The sequence below is a fragment of the Tamandua tetradactyla genome, chromosome 2 (assembly GCF_023851605.1).
Source record: "Tamandua tetradactyla isolate mTamTet1 chromosome 2, mTamTet1.pri, whole genome shotgun sequence".
In the NCBI taxonomy this organism is placed as follows: domain Eukaryota; kingdom Metazoa; phylum Chordata; class Mammalia; order Pilosa; family Myrmecophagidae; genus Tamandua; species Tamandua tetradactyla.
Window position 1 is genome coordinate 221,860,105 of NC_135328.1, and position 20,002 is coordinate 221,880,106.

The following is a 20,002-nucleotide window of genomic DNA, read 5'->3' on the forward strand; positions in this document are numbered from 1 at the left end:
GCGGAGAGGTCGGGGAGAAGGCCAGGGGCGCGGCCTCTGAAGAGTTCCTCTCTGAGGGCACAACCAACTGCGGACACTCAGCTTGTGGGGAGAGGGCAGTGTCTGCGGGGAAGTCCACGGCGGAGGCGTCCCTCTCTGCAGCTCTGCGGGGTCACAGTGGGGTTCCAGGCCTGGGGCCGCGGTGGCTGGAGCGGAGGCCCACCCGGGGGCCGTGGACGGCGTGGAAGGAGGAGGCGAGGGCAGTGGGGTCGCAGCCACTGGTGTGTGCTGCCCTCTGTGGGGGATCCTACGGCCCCTTTAACAAGCCCCAAGGGGCCACGGAGGCAGGAGGGGCCGTGGCGGCTCTCAGCAGGCGGATGAAGGTCAGTGTGTGACTTTCTCGCCTTCCCACCTGTCCACGTGGCATCCCCCCACGTCCCCCTGGCCTGGCTCCGTGAACCACCCCGGGAACAGGCCCTGCTGACCGCAGTGGGCAGGCCGCGCTCTGTCAGCGCCCCAGGGTTCTGGGCTTACATCTGCAGAGCGACCGGCCACCCTGACGGGCGCACAGTCCACACAGCAGGGGCCCTCAGTGTCTGGCAGGCAGCCTTTGAGGCCCCTCAGACCTGGGGAAAGGGCAATCATTTCACCTGCCTGGGCTCACCTGGGCACGGGGGCGCTGCGGGGCTGAGGGGCCCCATCCCTCCAGCAGCTCTCCTGCTGGCCGGCACCTGGCCGGCCCTGGGCTTATCTCAGGGGGAATGACCCATGTTCGGGTTTTGTGCTGCTACTTCTGAGTTGGGGACACTCCTTGGGGACAGCCTGCGGGCAAGGCAGAGCTGCGAGCCCCCGCGGCAGCCGCTGGGCCCTACGTCCCAGCAAGAATCAGGGAACTCCCAGATCTCAGCAGGGGCCCCCACGGCGGGACCGGGGCTGCCCCCACCTCCCAGCCTGACTCTACAGCTTCCAGGAAACGGCCTCGGCTCTAAGCCAAGCCGGGAGGTCAGGGGAGGGATGCCTGGAGAGAGAGGGGCAGAGGAGGAGGGGCCTGGAGGGGCAGGGGTGCTGGAGGCAGCCAGTGGGCAGTGTGGGGAAGTCAACAGCCTGACCAGAAGGTTCTGTCCTCCTGGCCCCTGACGGCCCCTTGGGCCCTCCACCCCTGGGTTGCACTCGGGGCAGTCGGAGCCTCGTCCCTCCGTCACGGCCACCCCTGGTCCTGCTGGGGTCTCAAAAGTCCTATCTCAGTGGGGGGTGCTTCCTTCGGCTGGCCATGTCTCCAGGATGCCATGAGCCACGGGCCACCTCTCTCTGCCGAGCCCTCAAATTCATTGCTCTGACAATGGGCAGATGGCATGTTTGTAAAGCACACCGAAAGCGGGCATTTTCCGTATTTCTCTGGATGACGGTAGCAGGACATGAGCAGAAAATGTGATCAGGTGGCAGGTTCGGGTGGCTGGCCGGGTCACAGATGGTCAGTGTGGAGGGTGTGGGGCCAGTGAGGTGTGAGTTGGTGGAGACCCCTCCTCTACGCCCTGGCCGAGGGTCTCTGGCCTGCTCAGCCATGCCCACGGCAGGCAGGACCTTCGTCCCCCCTCATGGGCAGCTACCTGCTCACGGGCTCCCCGCACACCACAGCGTGCAAGCACGTCTGTGCACGTGCACCTGCGCTCCCTCTCGCCGTGTGCATAGCCCTCCCCCAGGGCTGCCCGGCATGGAGAGGCAGGTGCATGGTGTTCCCAGGGCGTGATCCCTGCCACCCTGGATGTTGGGGAGGCTCTGAGCCTGCCCAGGAATTGGGGAGTGGGCTTAAATTGGCCCCTGCAGGAAGGAATGAGAGCGTGCCCTTCACCACCCCCCAAGCTCCCCTCCTTCCTTCTCTGCCCTGCAGCAGGACGAGCGGCTCCTGCTCTGATTTCCCCTGGGCCTCCAGGAAGCCTCCACTGTGGTTCTGGATGCAGAGAAGGTCTCCAGGGAAAGCTCTGGGTTGTGTGACCTTGTGGGGGGCAGCAGAGAGTTGATCCACAAAAGGCAGCTGGAGGACACGGGGCCCTGAGGGCTGGGTCTCAAGGTGAAGAGTCCTGAGGCCAAAGATGGCCAAGGGAGGATTCCAAGGGCAGAAGAGTGCCCTTGGCCTAGGGGACACCTGGCTCTCAGGATCACCAGGCTCTCACTCTTGGGGTCACTAGGCCCTCGGGGTCACAGGGCCTCAGGGTCACCACGCCCTCATCCTTGGGGACACCAGGCCCTCGGGGTCACCAGAACCTTGGGGTCAGCAGGCCGTCAGGGTCACCAAGTCCTTGGGGTCACCAGGCCCTCGGGATCACAGGGCCTCAGGGTCACCAGGCCCTCACCCTTGGGGACACCGCGCCCTCGGGGTCAGCAGGCCCTGTCCCCGGGCGGCAGCAAGGACAGGGCATGTTAGTACCTGTAGATCGGATCCATGAAGAAGGGCGACGGCTTGGCGTAGTGCAGGGGCGGCTGCTGGGCCAGGTGTGCTGGGGACATCCTGGGCAGCCCCTCGCCGGACGCCGGCTTCCGCTCGCCATAGACGTGGTTCTTCCGGGGCTCCCGGCCACCCCCGTTCTGGCTGGCGCGCGCCCGGCTGCCGATGCTGAGGTCCAGGGGCTCCTCGCCCGACACCGGGGCGGGGGGCAGCCGGGGGGCGGGCGGGCCGGGCTTCCCCTCCTTTGGTCTGGTGGTGAGGTCGAAGGGGGACTCGGCGCTGGGGCCGGCCGCCTTGAGGGCGCCCCGGGGCGACTTTGGCTCGGCTTTGACCAGCAAGCTGTGGGTGAGGGTGCGGTCCGAAAAGGGGTACAGGGAGTGGGGGAAGTTGGGCAGGAACTGCAGGGGCAGCACGGAGTGGTAGGGCAGCGCGGCCAGCTTCTTCTCCTGCAGCCCCACGAAGCCCGGCCCGAAGTATTTCTCGGCGATGGACGCGATGGCTTTGATGGAGTCGCCGGCCGCGCCCGACGCGCCCAGCAGCTGCTCCTCGGGCGGCGGGAAGAAGGCGGGCTGCGGGTAGAAGACAGGCACCTCGCCGACGCTGCTGGGTGCCCCCGGGGGCACGGAGCCCGCCGAGGTGGCCTTGCCCTCGGCCGCCGGGCCGCGATCCCGGGCCTTGTCGCGGTCGCTGTCCGCGTCGCTGTCCAGGTCCGAGCCGGTCCCCGTCGTGGTGTCCAGGTCGGTGCCCGTCGTGGTGTTGATGTCCTCGAAGTCGCTGCCGTCGGACAGGTCGCTGTGCCTCGCCCTGAGCTTCTCCACGTAGGTGTCCTCCACGCTGCCGCCCTCGAACTTCTCCTCGGCCCCCGCGGCGGCTGCGGCAGCCTGGCTGCTGTTGCTGACCGCGGAGACCAGGGGCAGCGCGGGGTGGCCCAGCGGGCTGGGGAGCTTGGCGTCCTGCGTGTGGCCGAGGGGGCTCTTCAGCAGCGGCGTGGGGGGCAGCAGGGGTGGCCGAGGGTACAGGGACGGCGGGAAGATGCCCGGGAAGCCGGGGGTGAGGGCGGGAAAGGCAGGGGGTGCGGCGGAAAAGGGCAGGCTCCCGGGGTGCGGCCTGGAGGGGAAGTAGTCGCCGAAGCCCAGGCCGGCGTGGTTGAGGTTGGCGGGGGGCTTCGCCTTGTCGGCCGCGGGGTTGGGGGTCAGGGGCAGGCCTGGGGCGAAGAGGCCGCCTGGCGAGTAATGGTTTTTGCCCTCGCAGAAGCGCCGGTGCTTGTTGAGGGAGGAGGTAGTGCTGAACATCTGCCCGCAGTCCTTGCACTTGATCTGCGTGCGGCAGTCGGCGTGCATCCGCTTGTGCCGGCACAGGTTGGAGAACTGCGTGTAGGACTTGTGGCAGACCTCACCTAAAGCATCAGCAGAAAGCAAAGCGAACGCGGTATGAAATTACCAGGAAGCAGGGCGACCAGGTGCCGAGGATTTAGGGGTGGCGTGTGTGTGTGTGCATAAGACCCTGGAGCTGGCCATGGGGAGTGGTGCACGTGTGTGCGTGTGCGTGCTCTGCTTGGCTGCACACACCTGTGTGTGCCTGTGTGTACACAGGGGTGCACTCACATGGGTGTGCCCGTGTGCACCTGAGTGTGCATGTGTGCATGCGCTCAACCCTGGAGCAGGCCTCAGGGACAGGTGTGTGCATATGTGTGCATGTACACGTGCATGTGCCCGACCCCGGAGCTGGCCTTGGTGCCCAGTGCATGTGAGCACGTGGCTATACATCTGCGTGTGTGTACATGTAAGTGTATTTACACGAATACCTGACCCTGGGGCTGGCTCTGGTGACCAGGGTTTTAGTGTGTGTGTGCATGCATGCGGATAGATGCACCAGTGTGTGTGTCTGTGTACAGAAGTGTGTGCACCTGTATGTGTGTGCACCCGTGTAAATGTGAGTGTGCGTGTATGTGTGTGCCTGGCCTGGGATTGGCCTTGGGTGAACAGTGGGCAGTAGTCTGAGGAGTTGACACTTGTCGGCTCTGTGGGTGGGCAAAGAGACAGGGGACCCCGGGGACTCATCACAGATCGCCAGGGCCACCTCTGTCCTGCTGTACCTTGACCTGCTCTGTGGACATGGAGCCACCAGTCCTGAGCGTGCCCTCCTCTCCAAGAGCATTTCTGACTTGGAGGCAAGGTCTTTGGAAATCCTTCGGGGTGGGCAAGGGCCAAAGCTGGGCATGCAGCAGAGCTTGCTGCCTCATCAGCTGGGCCCAGGGCTGCTCAGCCAGGATGCCCATCCCCCACTTCTCCACTTGGGCGGTTGCACTGTCTTTCTAGAAGTGGTGGTGCTCCCTGCACCCCCACTCCTGCCCTTTCATCCCAGGCCCTGTGACCTGCACCCCAGGAGGCAGCAGCCTCAGGGGTGGTGCTAACTCTCCCTGGAGGTCCCTGATGGGCCCCCGAACCCAGGGCTGAGCAGGGCCCCTGCAGGTACTGGGGAGCCTGTGCAGAAGGCGGGAGGGCAAGAGCAGCTGAGAAGGGCCTGGGGTGGGGATAGGGTCCATGTCTGAGTACAGTTCTACCCCGAGGACCCCCGCACCCCACGGGCAGGCTTGGCTGACGGCACCACAGAGGGACCGCTTCTCCCCACGTGAGCGGGCGCGGCGGCCGGGGCCAAACCCCCACACCTGGGCTCAGCGGCGTTTCCCACAGCCTTGAACCCGTGCCCTCCCCCCAGTTTCCCAGCCAGAGTGGGAGGGACACACCTGCAGACCAACATGCACACACACACACACACACACACACGTCCACACCGTGTGTCTCGCTGGCAGGGACATTTGCTTCCTAAATGCAGCCCCGGTGGAAACAATGAGTCCAGCGTGCTGCTCGCTCACCGCGCGTCCTCGGCGGCCTGATGTCATGCGGCTCCAGCAGGAGCTCGACCTGAGATTGTCCTGTGCTCTAATCACAATATCTATTTATACCAGCGCTGCCCGCCGGTCGTCTGACATGGCAGGAAGTTTTCAAGGCTGAAGGGAGAAGAACTTTGCCTCATTTAATCAAATCTGCCCTTTTGGGGAGGCTGCTGCCCGTGAGGCCATGCTCGGCAGGGGCGGCTATAAATACTCAGGCCGCTGGCCTGCGGGGCGAGCACTCGGCCCGGTCAGCACAGGCTGGTCGGGAGGCCTGATCAGCACAGCTCCCCCATGGAGGGTCTGCAGGGGGGTGGGCTACAGGTGCTGGGGTGCAGAGGCCCGGAGCTGGGACAGGCAGGCAGCTGGTTCAGAGCCCCTAAAGGGACGTGGCCACCAGGAGGGCAGGGAAGGGCTGAGAAGGACCGGGCTGCCGGCAGCAGAGAGTCCAGCGGCCCAGGGCATGACCCAGCCTGCTGGCCATGCCGGCCCCATGAAACCCCACAGCTCACTGCGGGCAGCAGTTCTTCTTTCCTGTAGTGTGTGCTTGTGGACACACACACAGAGTACACACTCACACTCACATACACACCCACTCAACACATGCACACAAATGCACACCCAATCCCAGGCACTAAGAGACATGTTCACTCAAATACACACACACTCACACACATATACACCCTCTTGCTCAAAAATGCATTTACACACACTTATAAACACACACTTATCCAGATGCATGCACACAAACACACGTACACATGACATACACACCCACTTACTGCCACACTAACACACACACGTGCATGAGCATTCACAAATACACATACACACACCCAAACACACACACTCAAATACACACCTAGTCAGATAGACTTACTCATACACCCTCTCACACCTAGATACACTCACACCTAATCACATGCTCATACACATACAAATACACAGCCACACACACAAACTCACGCTCTCACACATACATTCAAATACATGTACATTCACACAAAGCAACACAGCCATTCACATCCAGCCATGCTTACTCAGGCAAATACACACACATATTCACACAGATACATGCACTAACACCCAAACACACTCACACAGAAATGTACACACTCACAGTTCTTCCACACAGTAATATACAAGCATTCACACACACATTCATACACACTTATACGCATTCACACTCATACACAAGCACACAGGCCCAAATAACACCTGCACACAAATAACACATTCTCACACACACACTCAAATACACGCCCAGATACAAATACACACTCATGCTAACACTCACACACGCTCACATACACCCCAGTGGGACAGACGCTGCTGGAGGATGGTGGCACATAGGGTGGGTATTCAGTGTGGCTTTGGGTGCTGTGTGCTGGTTTGCTGTGGGTGGCTGTGCACCCGGGGCCACTTGGAGATGGACACAGGAGTCCAAGCACACTGGGGACTCCAGGCCATGAACCTGGGCAGGGCCCCCTGCTCTCCTCCAGGGAAGGGCTGTGTGGTGTGTTTTCCTTCCTGTCACCTGTGCCTTTTCCTCCCCAAGCCCAGCTGCAGCCTCGACACATGCCCAGCGGGGCTCAGTCTGGTCTGGGGGTGCTCGCAGACTTAAGGCACACGCCTGGGCTAAGTGTTCAAACATGTCACCAAACCGAAGGACATGGCCATAAACGCCCCTTAGCTAAGAGCCAGGCGCACGACAGGACTGGAGCAGGGGTGGGGTGGCCAGGGCCCTGTTCTCCTCCAGCCACACAGGGCAGCATGGCGGGGACTGGGCTCAGACCCTCTCCAGGGGCTGCGGTCTCGGGGACTGACGCTGCTAACACCATCCAGCGAGACCTAAGAAAGCCGTTGGCGGCCCAGAGGCGCAGTGGACGTTGGACCTTCTGTCGTGCTTTGTGCGTGCTCTGACTGGACACCCTGACATGCAGCTCCCGCCCGCAGGGGTGGGCACCAGCCATCCACCGTGCCAGCCAGGGTGCTCAGTTCTGATGGCAGAGACACGGCTCCTGGGGCCCTGGCTCCCACCTGCCCGTCCCAGGCGAGCGGACCCTGCTAAGGGTGGGCAAGAGGCTGCGGTGGCCCCCCCCCACAGCTCTTCTTTCTGGGGACTATGGCCGGGGCAGGGGGTGGGTGCACACAGGTAAGACGAGGGGGGCGGTGTACAGCCCCGGCTCTTTCTGCTTTCGTTCTTGAACTGGGGGGGGGGGGCTGTGCTGGGGTTCACATCCTCTCTGGCAAGACAGTCTGAAGCTGGGGTTGGGGGCAGAGGGTGGGAGGGGCACAGCCCTGCTTACCAGCCCCATGTCCAGAGCAGGCCAGCCCCTTTGGGACAAGCGTCCTGAGCCTGCAAGGTGCCCACGTGTCGAGAATATCCTGACCTCCGGTCCCCAGCTCCCAGAATTGCCTTTCGCCGCCCGGCTCCCCCCGCAGGCCTGATAGGCCCCGAAAACCAGGGGTCCAGGCTGCGCTGGGCAGTCCCTCTTGCTCAGTGGACACGGGGGTGGCCCCCACTATTTGGTGTCTCAGGCCACCACATGACCAGCGCGGGAAGCACATGACCAGCACATGGCCCAGTGGGACCCTCGGGGGCTCCGCAGAGCACGGCCCTCTGTCCAGACCCTGCACCGCCGCCTCTGCATCCATGGAATGCTCTCCCGGGGGGGCGGGGCTCCCCACAGCACACCTGACGGGGACGCTGGCAGGCTGACTCAGCGGCGGCCTTGCTGTCAACTCAGAGGGAGCGGGGCGGTGGGGGGGCAGTGCCCCAGAGACACGGACGCTGACACGGGGTGGGGGGCTTCGTTCCCGACCTCTGGGGAAGGGGTTGGAGACTCCATCAATCTCACCTCTGCAAGGAGACCCCAACACACACTCTATTCTGGAAGTCGGGGGGCCCCTGGTGGGCCCCACATGTGGACGTGCATGAGGGTGAGCCACCCCGAGCCCACAGGGAGAGGACACGGGAGCCCCGCTTTTGGGGGCCTTCCCAGACCCCACCTACACATCTCTTCTTACTTGTATCTTTTTTGCTATCGTAAAACTATCGTCAGTATAACTTCTTGAACTCTGTGAGTCTCAGTACAATAAATATAAGATGTACAATAATTCTAGAGAATTATTCAACGTGAGGGGGTGGTGGGAACCTTAAATTTGAGAAGTGCAGGTGACCCGGGAACCCCTGAACTTGTGCTGGTGTCTGAGGGAGGGGGTCTGGGGGCCCCGCCTGTGGCATCCTGTCTGGCTCTGGGCAGGTGGCGTTAGGACTGTGGGGTGGGGTCAGGAGCCCCGTGCCAGCTTGCAGGCCCCATGCCAGGGCCTCTATGACCTCTGACCTCCTCTTCTGCGATGCCCCCCTCACTCCCCAAGCACCCCCAATCTTGAGGTCTCTGCATTTGCAGCCCCACTGTGCACCCGTACTTCCTTCCCGCCTTGGCTGGAACCCCCACACCCACAGGCCTTCCCGGGAGGACCCCAGTCCTGCTGCCCGCCAGGCTGGCTGCACCAAGCCCTTAGCGTCTGTGCCCCTCGCCACCTGCCCCCTCGCTAAAGGTCAGCTCCCTGGGCTGGGCACGCGGATCTGCCACTGTCCCTACGGCCCGGGATGTGGCTGGGCCGTGGTGGGGGCCGCAGTGCCCACCTGGTAAGGACTGGCCGGGTTAGGAGGCTGCAGGGACGCCCCAGGAGGTCAGGCTGAGGGGGGCGAGCGGGGGCAGATGGCGTGGGGGGGCTGCCAGCTCCTCCCGCAGGACCCGGGCCGCTGAACTGCCCCTGCCCACCGCCCGCCAGCACCCTGCCACCACTGCGAGGGGAAGCAGAGGGGAGGAAGGCAGGAGGGCCCGGAGGCTCCCACCGGGGGCCGCCGCGGGGGGGGCGACTCACATATGAAGGGCTTGACGGTGCTGTGGATGTGTTTGTGCTGCTTGAGGCCCGAGGACGTGGCGAAGGTCTTCCCGCAGTCGGGGCAGGCGTGCGCCCGGGCGCCCACGTGCTGGGAGCGGATGTGCCGCTGCAGGTTGCTGGGGTCGGTGAACACCTGGGGGAACAGGGCCGTCAGGCCTGCGCCCTCCGGGGCGCCCCCCGGGCCGGGGCTCTGCTGGGCACGGAACGCCGGTGCTCTCAGGGGGTCGCTGAAGGGCGTGAATTCGGGGAGGGCTCCTGAGCTCAGGAGAAGGACCGGGGGCCCCCTGCTCGGGTGAGGCGCGTCCCGCAGTGCGGGGACCCACCCGGGGCCCGGCTACCCCCCACCCTGCCCTAGGGACCCCGGGGAGTCTCGAGTCCACTCCACCCGAATTCTAAGGCAGGGATGGCCGGGGGGAGCGAGGGTCCCCCGCGTGCCGCGTCCTGAGGCCGGACGGGGCCCATGCGCCCCCCCGCCCCGTGCACACGTTACCTTCACGCAGTTTTCACATTCGAAGCGCTTGCCGCTGTCGTGGGACATCTGGTGGCGGATAAGGTTGGACTTCCAGTTGAAGGCCTTGGGACACTGGTCACACTTGTACTCCCTTTCCTCGGTGTGGACGACCATGTGCTGCTCCAGGCTGCGGCATGGGGGCCGGCGGTCACCACGGGGCACGCCGCCACCAGAGGTCGGGCGGGGACGCCAGCCCACGGGCCCCGCTGCTCCCCGGGACACTTCCTCAGCGTGCACCCAAGGATCAGGAGTCCAGAAGTTTCCAACGTTCCCACAGGACCCGGAATGGGGCAAACCTGGAACTGCGGCCCCCCCACCCCCACCCCGCGGCTGCAGGGTGCCACGCCCGGCTCCGTGCCTCCTGCCCTGCACCCGGACCTGCAGACAGGCCGTGCGAGGGGCGAGCCAGCCCCACGGCAGGACGGGCCGTCGCACACGATGGACGGGCGGCTCCTAAGGCCCCTCTCCAGGGACCCCCGGCCTCCCCCAGCCTAGGTAGGGGCGTTAATCTTCATGAGCAGAGTGCCCGGGCGTCACGGCCCGTTAACTGTGGGCGCAGCCATCCATTTAGATCAGAAACGCGCGGTTTCTCAGCACCGGGAGATGGCATCTTTCCCGTGTTGTTAATTGTGATTTATGTGTTTATTTAAAGCAGACACGGACGCTTCTGAACGGTGCTTGCTGAGAAGGGCCTCCGTCAGGATTTGCCCCAAACGCTCATTTTCTCCGTCATCTGTGCAGGGTGGAGGCTCCGGGCCCCCGGGAGGCCACCGCGCAGGGGCCTGCGGGGGTCTGAGCCAGACCCGGCAAAGCTGCCAGGGGAGAGATCAGGGCTTGGAGGAAGCCCCAGTGCAGGAGCGTCCATCGCTCCCTGGAGCCCCGGACCAGACGCTCTGGCTTTTTCGCCACATGGAGCCCAGGAGGCCCATCTGTCCAGGGTCTCCCAGGGACCCCGAGGCCGTCCCGCACGGGTGGCCCAGGCCCCTCTGCATGCCCATCTGTGAAGCCCCTCCTGGCCCAGGTGAGAGACGGAGGCTGGGACCCTCCCTGCTCCTGCCCACCGGGTGTATCCAGGGCTCAGATGGCTCTGCTGTCCTGGGCAGTGGGGTGTCACTGTCCCCCCACCGCGGTCTGGGGCCTCTATCTGGAAATAGCCTGAACTACAGTCCTGGGGTCTCAGGTGAGGCCTTGTGTCTGTTTCTTGCTCATCTGCTCACTCTGGCCTGGGCATGCAGAGTGGCAGGGCCGGCTGTGCCTACCTGGGTCTGGCCACAGTCAGGGGACACCTGTGGCTTTAGGCTCCTGGCTTGGGGCACCATGCTGCCCACAATTCCAGCTATACCAGGTAAGAAGGAGAAGGAGGAAGAAGGAGGGGGAGAAGGGAGAGGAGGAGGGGGAGGAGGAGGGGAGGAGGGGAAGGAGGAGGGGAAGGAGGAGAAGAGGGAGGAAGAGGGGAGGAAGAGCAAGGAGGGGTAAGAAGGAGGGAGAGGAGGAGAGGGAAGAGGAGGAGGGATGGAGGGGAGGAGGGGAGGAGAGGAGGACGGGAGGAGGAGAGGGAAAAGGAGGGGGGAGGAGGGGAGGGAGAGGAGGGAGATGGGGAGGAGGGGAGGGGGAGGAGGGAGATGGGGAGGAGGGGAGGGGGAGGAGGGAGATGGGGGGAGGGGAAGAGGAGGGGAAGAAGAGGAGGGGGAGGAGGGCGGAGGGCGGGGCCGAGCGCACCTGTACTTGCTGGGGAACAGCCGCTCGCAGTCCTTGCACTCGTGGGCTTGTCCGTCGCCGCTGCCGGCGCTGCCCAGGCCCTCGGCCTTGAGCTCGCCGCCCAGGCCCTCGTAGAGCGCGGCCCCCACCGAGCCACACGCGTACTTCTTGTGGCGCCGCAGGTCCAGCTTGGACGGGAAGAGCTCGTCGCACGTGCCGCAGCGGAACGTACGCTCGTCTGGGAGGGAGACGGGCGCGAGGTGGGCGGCCTGGCGGAGACCCCGGCCCCCTGGGCCCGCCTCTCCGGCCTCCTGCCCCTGCCCCGGGCTCCCTGGCGGCCCCGGGGCCCAGGAGGGTGAGCGCACATCCCAGTTGGACCCGAGACCCGGCCCCGCTGCCCTTCACAGCGGCCATCGTGAGAAGGCCCGCGTGGGGCGGGAAGCCGGGCTAAGCGCTTTGTTTATGAATTAGTAGAAAAGGCTGCCAGAGATCTAATGCGTATAATAAATTATTGTCGTCAAGGTCAAACAAATTAAAAGGGGGACAGCTATTACTAAGTTTACGAGGCGGCATCCTGACCAGCAGCCAAGCCAAACACTCAGCCCAGAGCTGTGAACCTCCTGGGGCCGGGACTTCTGGGCTCAGCCCGGCTGCTCCACACCCGCGCCGGACACCAGAAGCAAGCACTCTCACTAAGCTTTTACACAAATGATTGAAAAGCGTACATCTGTGTGTTTGTGTGCACATGTGTGCATGTGCCAATGTGTGTGTGCCCAGGCAACGGCCACTGCATCCGTCTGTGCATCCTTCAGTGAATGCATGTGCACACGTGTGAGTGTGCATAAGTATTCACACGCCTGTGTGCATGAGTGTGGATGTGTGTGCCTGTATGTGCGTGTAGGTATGAATAGTTTTGCACTTGCATGTATATTTATGTGGGTTACATGTGCATGTGTGTTAGGTGTGCACACTGGGATACATGTGAATGAGTGTGTGTGTTATGTATTTGGTTATGTGTGTGTGAACATGTGTGCATGCATATGGACTTGTGTGCGTGTGTGTGTGCATTCCTTTGCCATACAGATGTGCATGTGCATGTGTGTGCATGTATGTGCACGAGGGCAGGCCCAGCCCACACCCGGGAGGATGCTGACCACGGGGCCTGGCCCTGACAGGTGCCCAGGGGAGCTGGGGGACGGGAGGAGAGTGGGGCCGTCTCCGCCCACCCCAACACTGTGCCAGACCTGGGCCCTTTCAGGGTCTCGAGCAGAGGGGACGCAGCTCTGCAGCCTGGGCGGCACGTGGGTTCGGGGGGAGCCAGCGGGTGTCCCCTGCTGACCGGCAACTTCCCCAGCGTGAGGGTAAAGGTGCTGTCACCTTCATCTCCTGACATCCAGATATCCATGCCCGAGTCCCAGGCACCCAAGGTGGAGACTGAGAGGCGCTGCCGTGTCCACCAGGCATCACGACCCTCCCGGACCTCACCTGCCCCTGCCAGGGACACAGGTATAGGCTGCCAAGGTGGCTCCCCTCTGGGCAGAGGTGAGTTTACTCGTCTGGGGGAAGTAAGAACCCAAAAGGAAAGAAGCGGCCGCTGCTCAGGGTCTGCTGAGTCAAGTCTTGGCACCCGGCCCTGCCTTGGGGTTGCATGGGGGGCTCGGCCCCAGACCCTGGGCTGCAGGGAGGGCCACCCCTCAGAGCTGTTCCCGGACATGTGCTGAGCTGCAAAGCAGACCGGAGGAAGCAAGGTGGCCAAACCCAATGCCGAAACCGAACCCCCCAGGAGGCAGGACACAGGCAGGGCAGCAGAGCCAGGACCCCAGCAAGCCTTGGCAAAGGCAGATGCTGCAGGAGCCTGGCCTCCGTCACCCGGCTCTGAGGACGAACCCGACAGCAGGTCGGATAATGGGATGGGGAGAAGGTGGGCAATGAGCCAAGTTACCTAGATAGCCGCGCTAAAAGTCCACAAAACGCTGCCTTGAAAACATAATGCAAAAATACAAAAATGGCTATCATGAAAATAATATTAGTTTAGTGGGGGCCTCGAGGTGCTGGCACTTTTCCAGGATGTGTGCAGCATTCACGCATTTCATCTTGCGGGCGTCTCTAGCACGCAGGGAGGGTCTCTTTTCAAGCCTGCTTCTGACCTGCTAGGCCGAGTCCTGGGGAGATGGAAAACCTTCCCCAGGGCACCCACCAGGAAGTGGAGAGCTGGCAGCCTGGGCGTGCCCAGTGAACTGATGCCCGTGAAGCAGGCGGGCAGGCCCCGACTCCCCATTCCAGGTGGGGTGCGTCCACTCTCATTCCCCTTGGAAGACCTCCACCTGTTTTTGGGGGGTTGGACGCTTTCTTGGGGGTGAGTCCTTTCCATCTGCACTGCTGAGAACCAGCTTTAGAGCGGAGCCAGCAGCATAGCGCACGGAGATGCCCATGCGGCTCGGCTCGGACTCCCTGGACTGGGAGGTGCCGTGCCAGGGCCCCCAGCCGTGCCGTCAAGGCAGGCGCGGCGATTCTCAGTTTTCTCTTCCTGACTCTAGACCCACCCAGGGCACAGATGCTGAAACTGGAAAGCAGAGGCAAGAAGGAGTGCCAACCCCACCCATACGCCCATACGTGGGCATGCTGGAGGCGGCGGGGCGACGGGCACCAGGAAGCCCATCTTAGAGAAACACTAAAAGAGTATGCTCCGTAATGCTCATCTATTGTATTGTGTAATAACAATATAATGTAACGTAACGTAACCATATAGTATGGTATAGTATAATTCAATAATATGATGTAACGTAACATAACAATATAGTATGGTACAGTATAATTACACCATTGAGTATATGTACCATACCATACTATATTATACTATACTGGAGTATAGTAATCTGTCTCTCCCATGTGCTGTGTACACACATACTCTCCTTTTTTGGAGAGGGGGGAAAAGTCAGGTATCATGAGCCTTTCTAAAAATGAAAATATCTTCAAATGGAAATTCTTTTCTTTCGTTTCTCATGAGAGCAACAGCTCTCCACGGGCCCTGGCAGTGGGGGGGACCAGGTCCCCGTGCGGCCTGCTCTGACCTCATTACTGGGACGAAACCTGGAATGACGTTTCTTTACAGGGTACAGCTTCAGGGTGGGGTTTCCGGCCCCCCACCTGCAGGAGGGTGCTCTGTGCCCCGCAGGTTGCCTGCAAACGGGACCCGCTGCTTCTTCACTTCTCCTCTTCTGTGCCCGGCACCCCCCGCCCCTGCACCCCCCAGAAGCACGAGGGGTGGCCGGGGCTGGGGCGGCAGGGGCAGGACCCACCCCCTGCCCAGACCCCGCTGGCGTCCGTCACATCTGCGCCCTCTGGCCCAGCCCGGGTTCCGTCGGGAGCTCCCAGGACAGAGTGGGAGTGCAGCAGAAAAATAAATCAGCGCCTAACGGCTTCAGAGACCTGGAGGGGACACAATTATGCGGCATCTACATGTTAATCTACCAGAATCAGCCTCAAAGGAACTCAAGAGCCTGCTCCAAATTCCTGCAGTGACAAGGGGCCGCTGCATTTAGCTGGGGTTGGGATAAAAGATTTTTGATGATAATTATCTTAGTGAGGAACATTTTTGCATTTTCTTTTTCAGAGTTTCACTGGGGGTGGGGTGGGGGGGCTGTCGGGGAGGCAAAGAAGTGACAGCAAAGAGTATGAAAAGTCAAATATTTGATGTTGGGAATTGTGCACTGAAAGCAATTAGCCCACCAACGTTTGAGAAATTATTAGGGCTCAGAGGCAACCGGCAGAGAGGGCTTGAAAACCTTTCGGAAGAGCGAGAATCCGTTATACAAGTGAAATTCCGTAGCTGAACGCTCTCCCGAAATTAAGCAGATTTATCTTTTGGAGTCTCATGTGTTATCTAAGACGCACAGGTCCTTTCAACAATTATTTTAAGGGAAGTGAGACCTTCCCCCTGCTACCCAGATCTCTGCAATTTATTTTTCTTTTCCAGCGGCCTAATTAAAACCAAACCTTAGAAGGGGGGAGGGATACGATTGGGCTCATAAAATTGTCCTTCTGCAGTGATTTCCTTTCAGACAAGCCCAGGACAAGGGGCGGCTGTTGCGTTGCAAACAGGCAGGACCCTGGCGTGGTAAATGAAGGCAGAGCTCTCCGGACCTGACCTCAGAGGCTTCCTGCTCATCCCAACGTCCGGCCCCCCGGCCGACCCCGGCCGAGCGGCCGCAGGGCCCTCACCACGGCTCCTTAGAGGAACTGCTGGGTCACAGCATTAATCACCAAGACTTGGGGTGTGCGGCAGCGAGGAAAAGAAAGACAGGAAGGAAGGAAATAACCTTCTTCCTTGTCCTGAGTGGCCTGGGCTCGGGCAGCAGTTGTGGGCTCTGGAGGTGGCTGGCGGGGGTGGGGGCTGCCCCTCGGCTGGCCGGTGAGGTCGGATCCGGGGCCTGAGGCGGTGGGCTCGCCGAAGGAGACTGGGCAGCTCAGGCACACGTGTCCTCAGCTATTGGAAAACACCTCCAGGATCCCAAAGGGGAGGCCTGCTTCACCACGTGGGGAGGGCTCATGCGTGTGCATTTCAGAAAAGCCAGTGTGCTTGGGATTTGCGTGTTCTCAGGCCTCATGGTGGCCGCACTCAAGGGGCTGCGTTCGGAAGGAGGGAGGGAAAGCAGCGCTGGCCTGTCCCCACCTTGGAGTGGACTTGCCAGTGGCAAGTCAAGAGGAAAGAAAACGCAGCAGCTTCCGCCAGGAGGAACCCCCCCCCCATCCCCTGCCCCAGGCCCTCACTCTCCTGCTCACCAAATCAATGCCCCCCCCCCAACTCCCCACGTGCCTCTGGGGCTTTCCGGTTTGAACTAGGAGGCCCTTGTCCGCTTTTAATTGGGACTGAAACGAGTCTCAGGATTTGGAGCTCTGGAACATTCAGGCTTCCAAGCCACAAAACTGGCCTGGTGGATTTTTTTCCTAAGTACCGGGATGGTAACCGGGGCTGCTGCCGACGAGACTAACAATGCAGTTAAAAAAGCAAACCAGCAGCCCCGGACTCAGATGCTGCAAAGGTGTGACTTCCCGGGGGGGCAACTGGGCCGCTCTGACTGAGGGACGCCCGCTGCGGGACGCGGGGTTCCAGCACCCGAGGGAGGAGGAGAGGCTTTGGGTTGAGCAGCTGGGAAAAGGGCGGCTGCCTGGCCAGCCTGGGTCAGGACTGTGGGACACCACTGCCCATCCTGGGAGGCCCAGTGCCCCTCGCGCAAAGGGATGAGGAGTTTGGGTGATCCTGGCATCCCAGGGGGGTCCGCTCCTCTGCTAGGGGGGCTTTTGGGGCCGGCAGCCGGGTGGGAACTTACCATCCAGACTGGGCGGCTCCGTGCCAAGGCCATAGGCACCTTCTCTCACGTGTACCAGCAGCTCTTCGCCAGGCTCGATGTCCCTGACGACTTTATAATAAATCTGGGGGGAGAACCAGAGAGGCGTGAGCGCCCGCTGCAGTGTGTCCTCTCCAAGCCCACTCGGAGCTTGCTCGGCCTGAGGCCTGGAGGCGCTGCTAAGCGGGGGGCCATCCTGCCAGCCACTTGGCCTGGCTCTTAATTGCCACAGGAGAGATCCCAGATCTTCTACAGAGAGCCCTTAGAGGGCTGAGGTGCCTCTTTAATTGTGCTCTATCTGGTTTGGGGTGTCTGTGTTGGGAGTACCAGATTCATTCCCAACCGGGCTATGTCTCAGGGGGACACTAGAGTTGGGGTCCCTCCTCGTCAGCAGCAGGGCCTGGGGTGAACTCTCTAGTTTCTGTCATTAATGGTGGGGGGCTTGAGGCCCAGGGGGGGTTGAAAGTGAATTTGGTTGTCTGTAAAAGTGGCCATGGGCTCAGGCAGGGACCCGGGGGTTCAGGATGCCGGACTGTGATTTTCACACAGGTGCAGAAGCCACCAGTAAGGGGGAGGGGACCCCAGAGGCTGCGAGGGTTCTCGAGATGGGGACACCCCTGAAAACAGGTGCAAGGGGAGGCCCAGGGTAGATCCTGTGGCCTGGAGCCCTGAGGTCTAAGGGTATCAAATTTGCCCCGAAAGGATGCTGGTTCCCGTGCAGCCAGCTGCTGCCTGTCAACCTGCCTCCCGGAGCAGGGGAGCCTACTGTGGAGGTGCTGAGGGGGAGGCCAAGATTCGGAAAGTTCTAGCAATTCAGCAAAGGAAGCACGGCAGGGACCACGAAGGGACAGAGGCCAGGGAGCGGGCCAGTTTGGCAGAGAACTAGGCCTTCTCGCCTTGGCCGGCCCCTGCAGGGGTGTATCGCAAACACAAGAACGCGGAATGGGGAGGATTTCTCTCGAGCCTGTCCGCTTCTGCACCCACACCCGCACACGGGTATTTGGATTTCTGTTCTGAGATAACAGCGGCCATGGGGCTTCCAGGGACCTGTAGGCCAAGGAAGAGAGAGAAAGCCCCAAGCCAACCCACCTGCCCTGGGGCACCTCGGGCTAGAGCTTCTCCAGGCACCTCTCCTGGGAGGGCCCCTGGGACTCAAGAAGGCAGAGTGGGACCACATAGGGGGTGGGGGCGTTCTCCAAGAAGATGGGATGGGGCGTGATTTGGGGTGGACCTAAGAGAAACTGCATGCTCCGCCGGGCCACCCATCCACGTCTTGCTCCCTGGCCTGCCCCAGGCCCACCTCCCCAGTGGCCATAGCTCAGCTGCGCCACCCAGCCCCTGCTGGGCACAGGCCCTATGCACCCACCCCAGGGAAGCCTCCGGAGAAGGTGACCTTCCCGATGGCCCGTGGCACCCCTTTCCGCCCTCCAGAGGCTGTGCCCCTTAGAAATCACTCCTCCCGGTGACCCCAGAGTGACACCCAACGAACACTTCAGGTGTCATTCCCAGGACACCCAGACAGGGCAGCTGCCTGTGATAGGAAAACGCCTGAACACAGAAATCTTATTAATGCTTCAAGTTTCTTCTCACTGCAGTCTGCAGTAGTTATTTTATTTGGCAATCATTTTCAGGCAAGCCATTAAAATAATGAGGAGACTTTAAAATGGAGAGTAGAAAACGCACCCTAGGAACTTCTCCAATAAAGCCGTTGTGAGTAAACTCCCAGTTTTGCATCATCTCTGAAAAATCGCAGTGTCTGAATAATTGCTTTCCAGAGTGGAACTTCAGTCATTCTATTTTCCAAGTCAGACACAAAGACTCTGGGAGAAGCCCCAGGGCAGACAACCCCCCGGGGCCGGCCTTGGGTAGGCGACTGTATCCGCACAGTGAGCCGAGAGCATCCAGCAAGTGCATGTTTAATGCTTGACCTCCCCGACATCCCCGCCGGGCGGCGAGCTCTGGGGCACAGGGGGAGAGAGGGGGCGGCGGCGGCGCGCTTCCCCGTTAGAGGGCAATGTCCACCCGCCCGCCCCGGCCCCGTAGGGCCCCGCACGCTCCGCGGCCGCAACCTCGCGCCGGGCCCGCGCGCCCCCGCCCCTCAACCACGGCCGCCCGAACTCCAGGAACCCCACACCCCTACCCCCACCCCCGGCCCCGGGAGCCGTCTGGACTCCCTCCTCCGACCCCGGAGCTCTGAGGTCGCCGGGGACTCCCCTCTCCCCGCATCCCCACCTCCCGGGCTCCCGCCCCGCGCTCTCCAGAGCCGCGGCGGGAGGAAGCTGCCCGCCGGGAGTCCTTACGCGCGCAGCGGGCGCCCCCGTTCCCGGCCCAGGTCCCCCCAAGAAGGGCCGCCCGGGCGCCCAGGCGGGTCCCGCACTGCGCCGCCCGGACTTTGAGCCGCGCAGGGAACTGGTTGTTGTTAGCGCCCACAGCGGGCGGGTGGGGACTAGAGGCGAGCCGGGGCCGCCGCCCGCGGCTCCAAACTCGGCCAACGCGCAGGGCTCCCCACGCGCGACCCCGGCCCGGGTTCCCGCGCCCGGCCGCCGCGTTTTCACGGCCGGCTCCAATTCCCACAAAGGGCCTGATGGGCCAGCGGCGCGCTGCCGCCGCCATGGCCCCGGGTCCTGCGTCGCAGGGACGGGCGACTTCCCTGGACAAAGGCCGGGACCGGCCCGGACCGGCGCCTGCGGGAGCCCGGCCTGGGCCGCGTCTCGGGTCTCCCAGGCATTAGAAATTGCCCATTTGCTGCACTGCGCCCTGCGGGCCTCCCGGGCAGTACCAGGGCCGCCCCTGCCACAGACCCTCTGCGCTTGAAAACTTTCTGACGCCCTGCGCTACCCCCCCACCCCCTACCCCTGTCGGTGGTGTGAGGACACGCTGGCCCAGTGAGCCTCATGGCCAGGCTCAGCCCCTGGAGTTCTCCAAAGAAGCAGAGAGAAGTTAGCTCTTTAGGAAGCAGGAGGGCCTCAGGCCCCCTCCAAGCTCCGTGCCTGGCAAGATAGGAGAAAGAACCGAATATTAAGTGACCGCGTCTAAGTAGCTGCCCCTTTGCCTGTCGCCTGCGTCTCTCCTCGGGAGTGGTTGCAGCCGGGCCGAGCTGGGATTTTTTTCTTGGGTTTAAGGATGCGGAGGGGAAGGCCTTAACAACAGCTAAGTTTACTAGCGACCATAAATGTCTGCTTGAAAGGGCTTTAAAAATGATGTCAAGCAGGACG

At 62.2% G+C, this 20,002-nt stretch overlaps 1 protein-coding gene across 1 annotated transcript in view; it reads right to left on the minus strand.

Moving 5' to 3' along the window:
- PRDM16 (PR/SET domain 16) overlaps positions 1-20,002 on the minus strand; it is a 319,814-nt gene that overhangs the window by 24,571 nt on the left and 275,241 nt on the right. Inside the window, exons 5-9 of the mRNA XM_077151536.1 lie at positions 16,770-16,872; positions 11,461-11,677; positions 9,721-9,868; positions 9,210-9,363; positions 2,405-3,818 (exon numbers count right to left, since the gene is read on the minus strand). Coding sequence (XP_077007651.1) covers positions 2,405-3,818; positions 9,210-9,363; positions 9,721-9,868; positions 11,461-11,677; positions 16,770-16,872 — 2,036 coding nt within the window. The remainder of the gene's footprint in view (positions 1-2,404; positions 3,819-9,209; positions 9,364-9,720; positions 9,869-11,460; positions 11,678-16,769; positions 16,873-20,002) is intronic.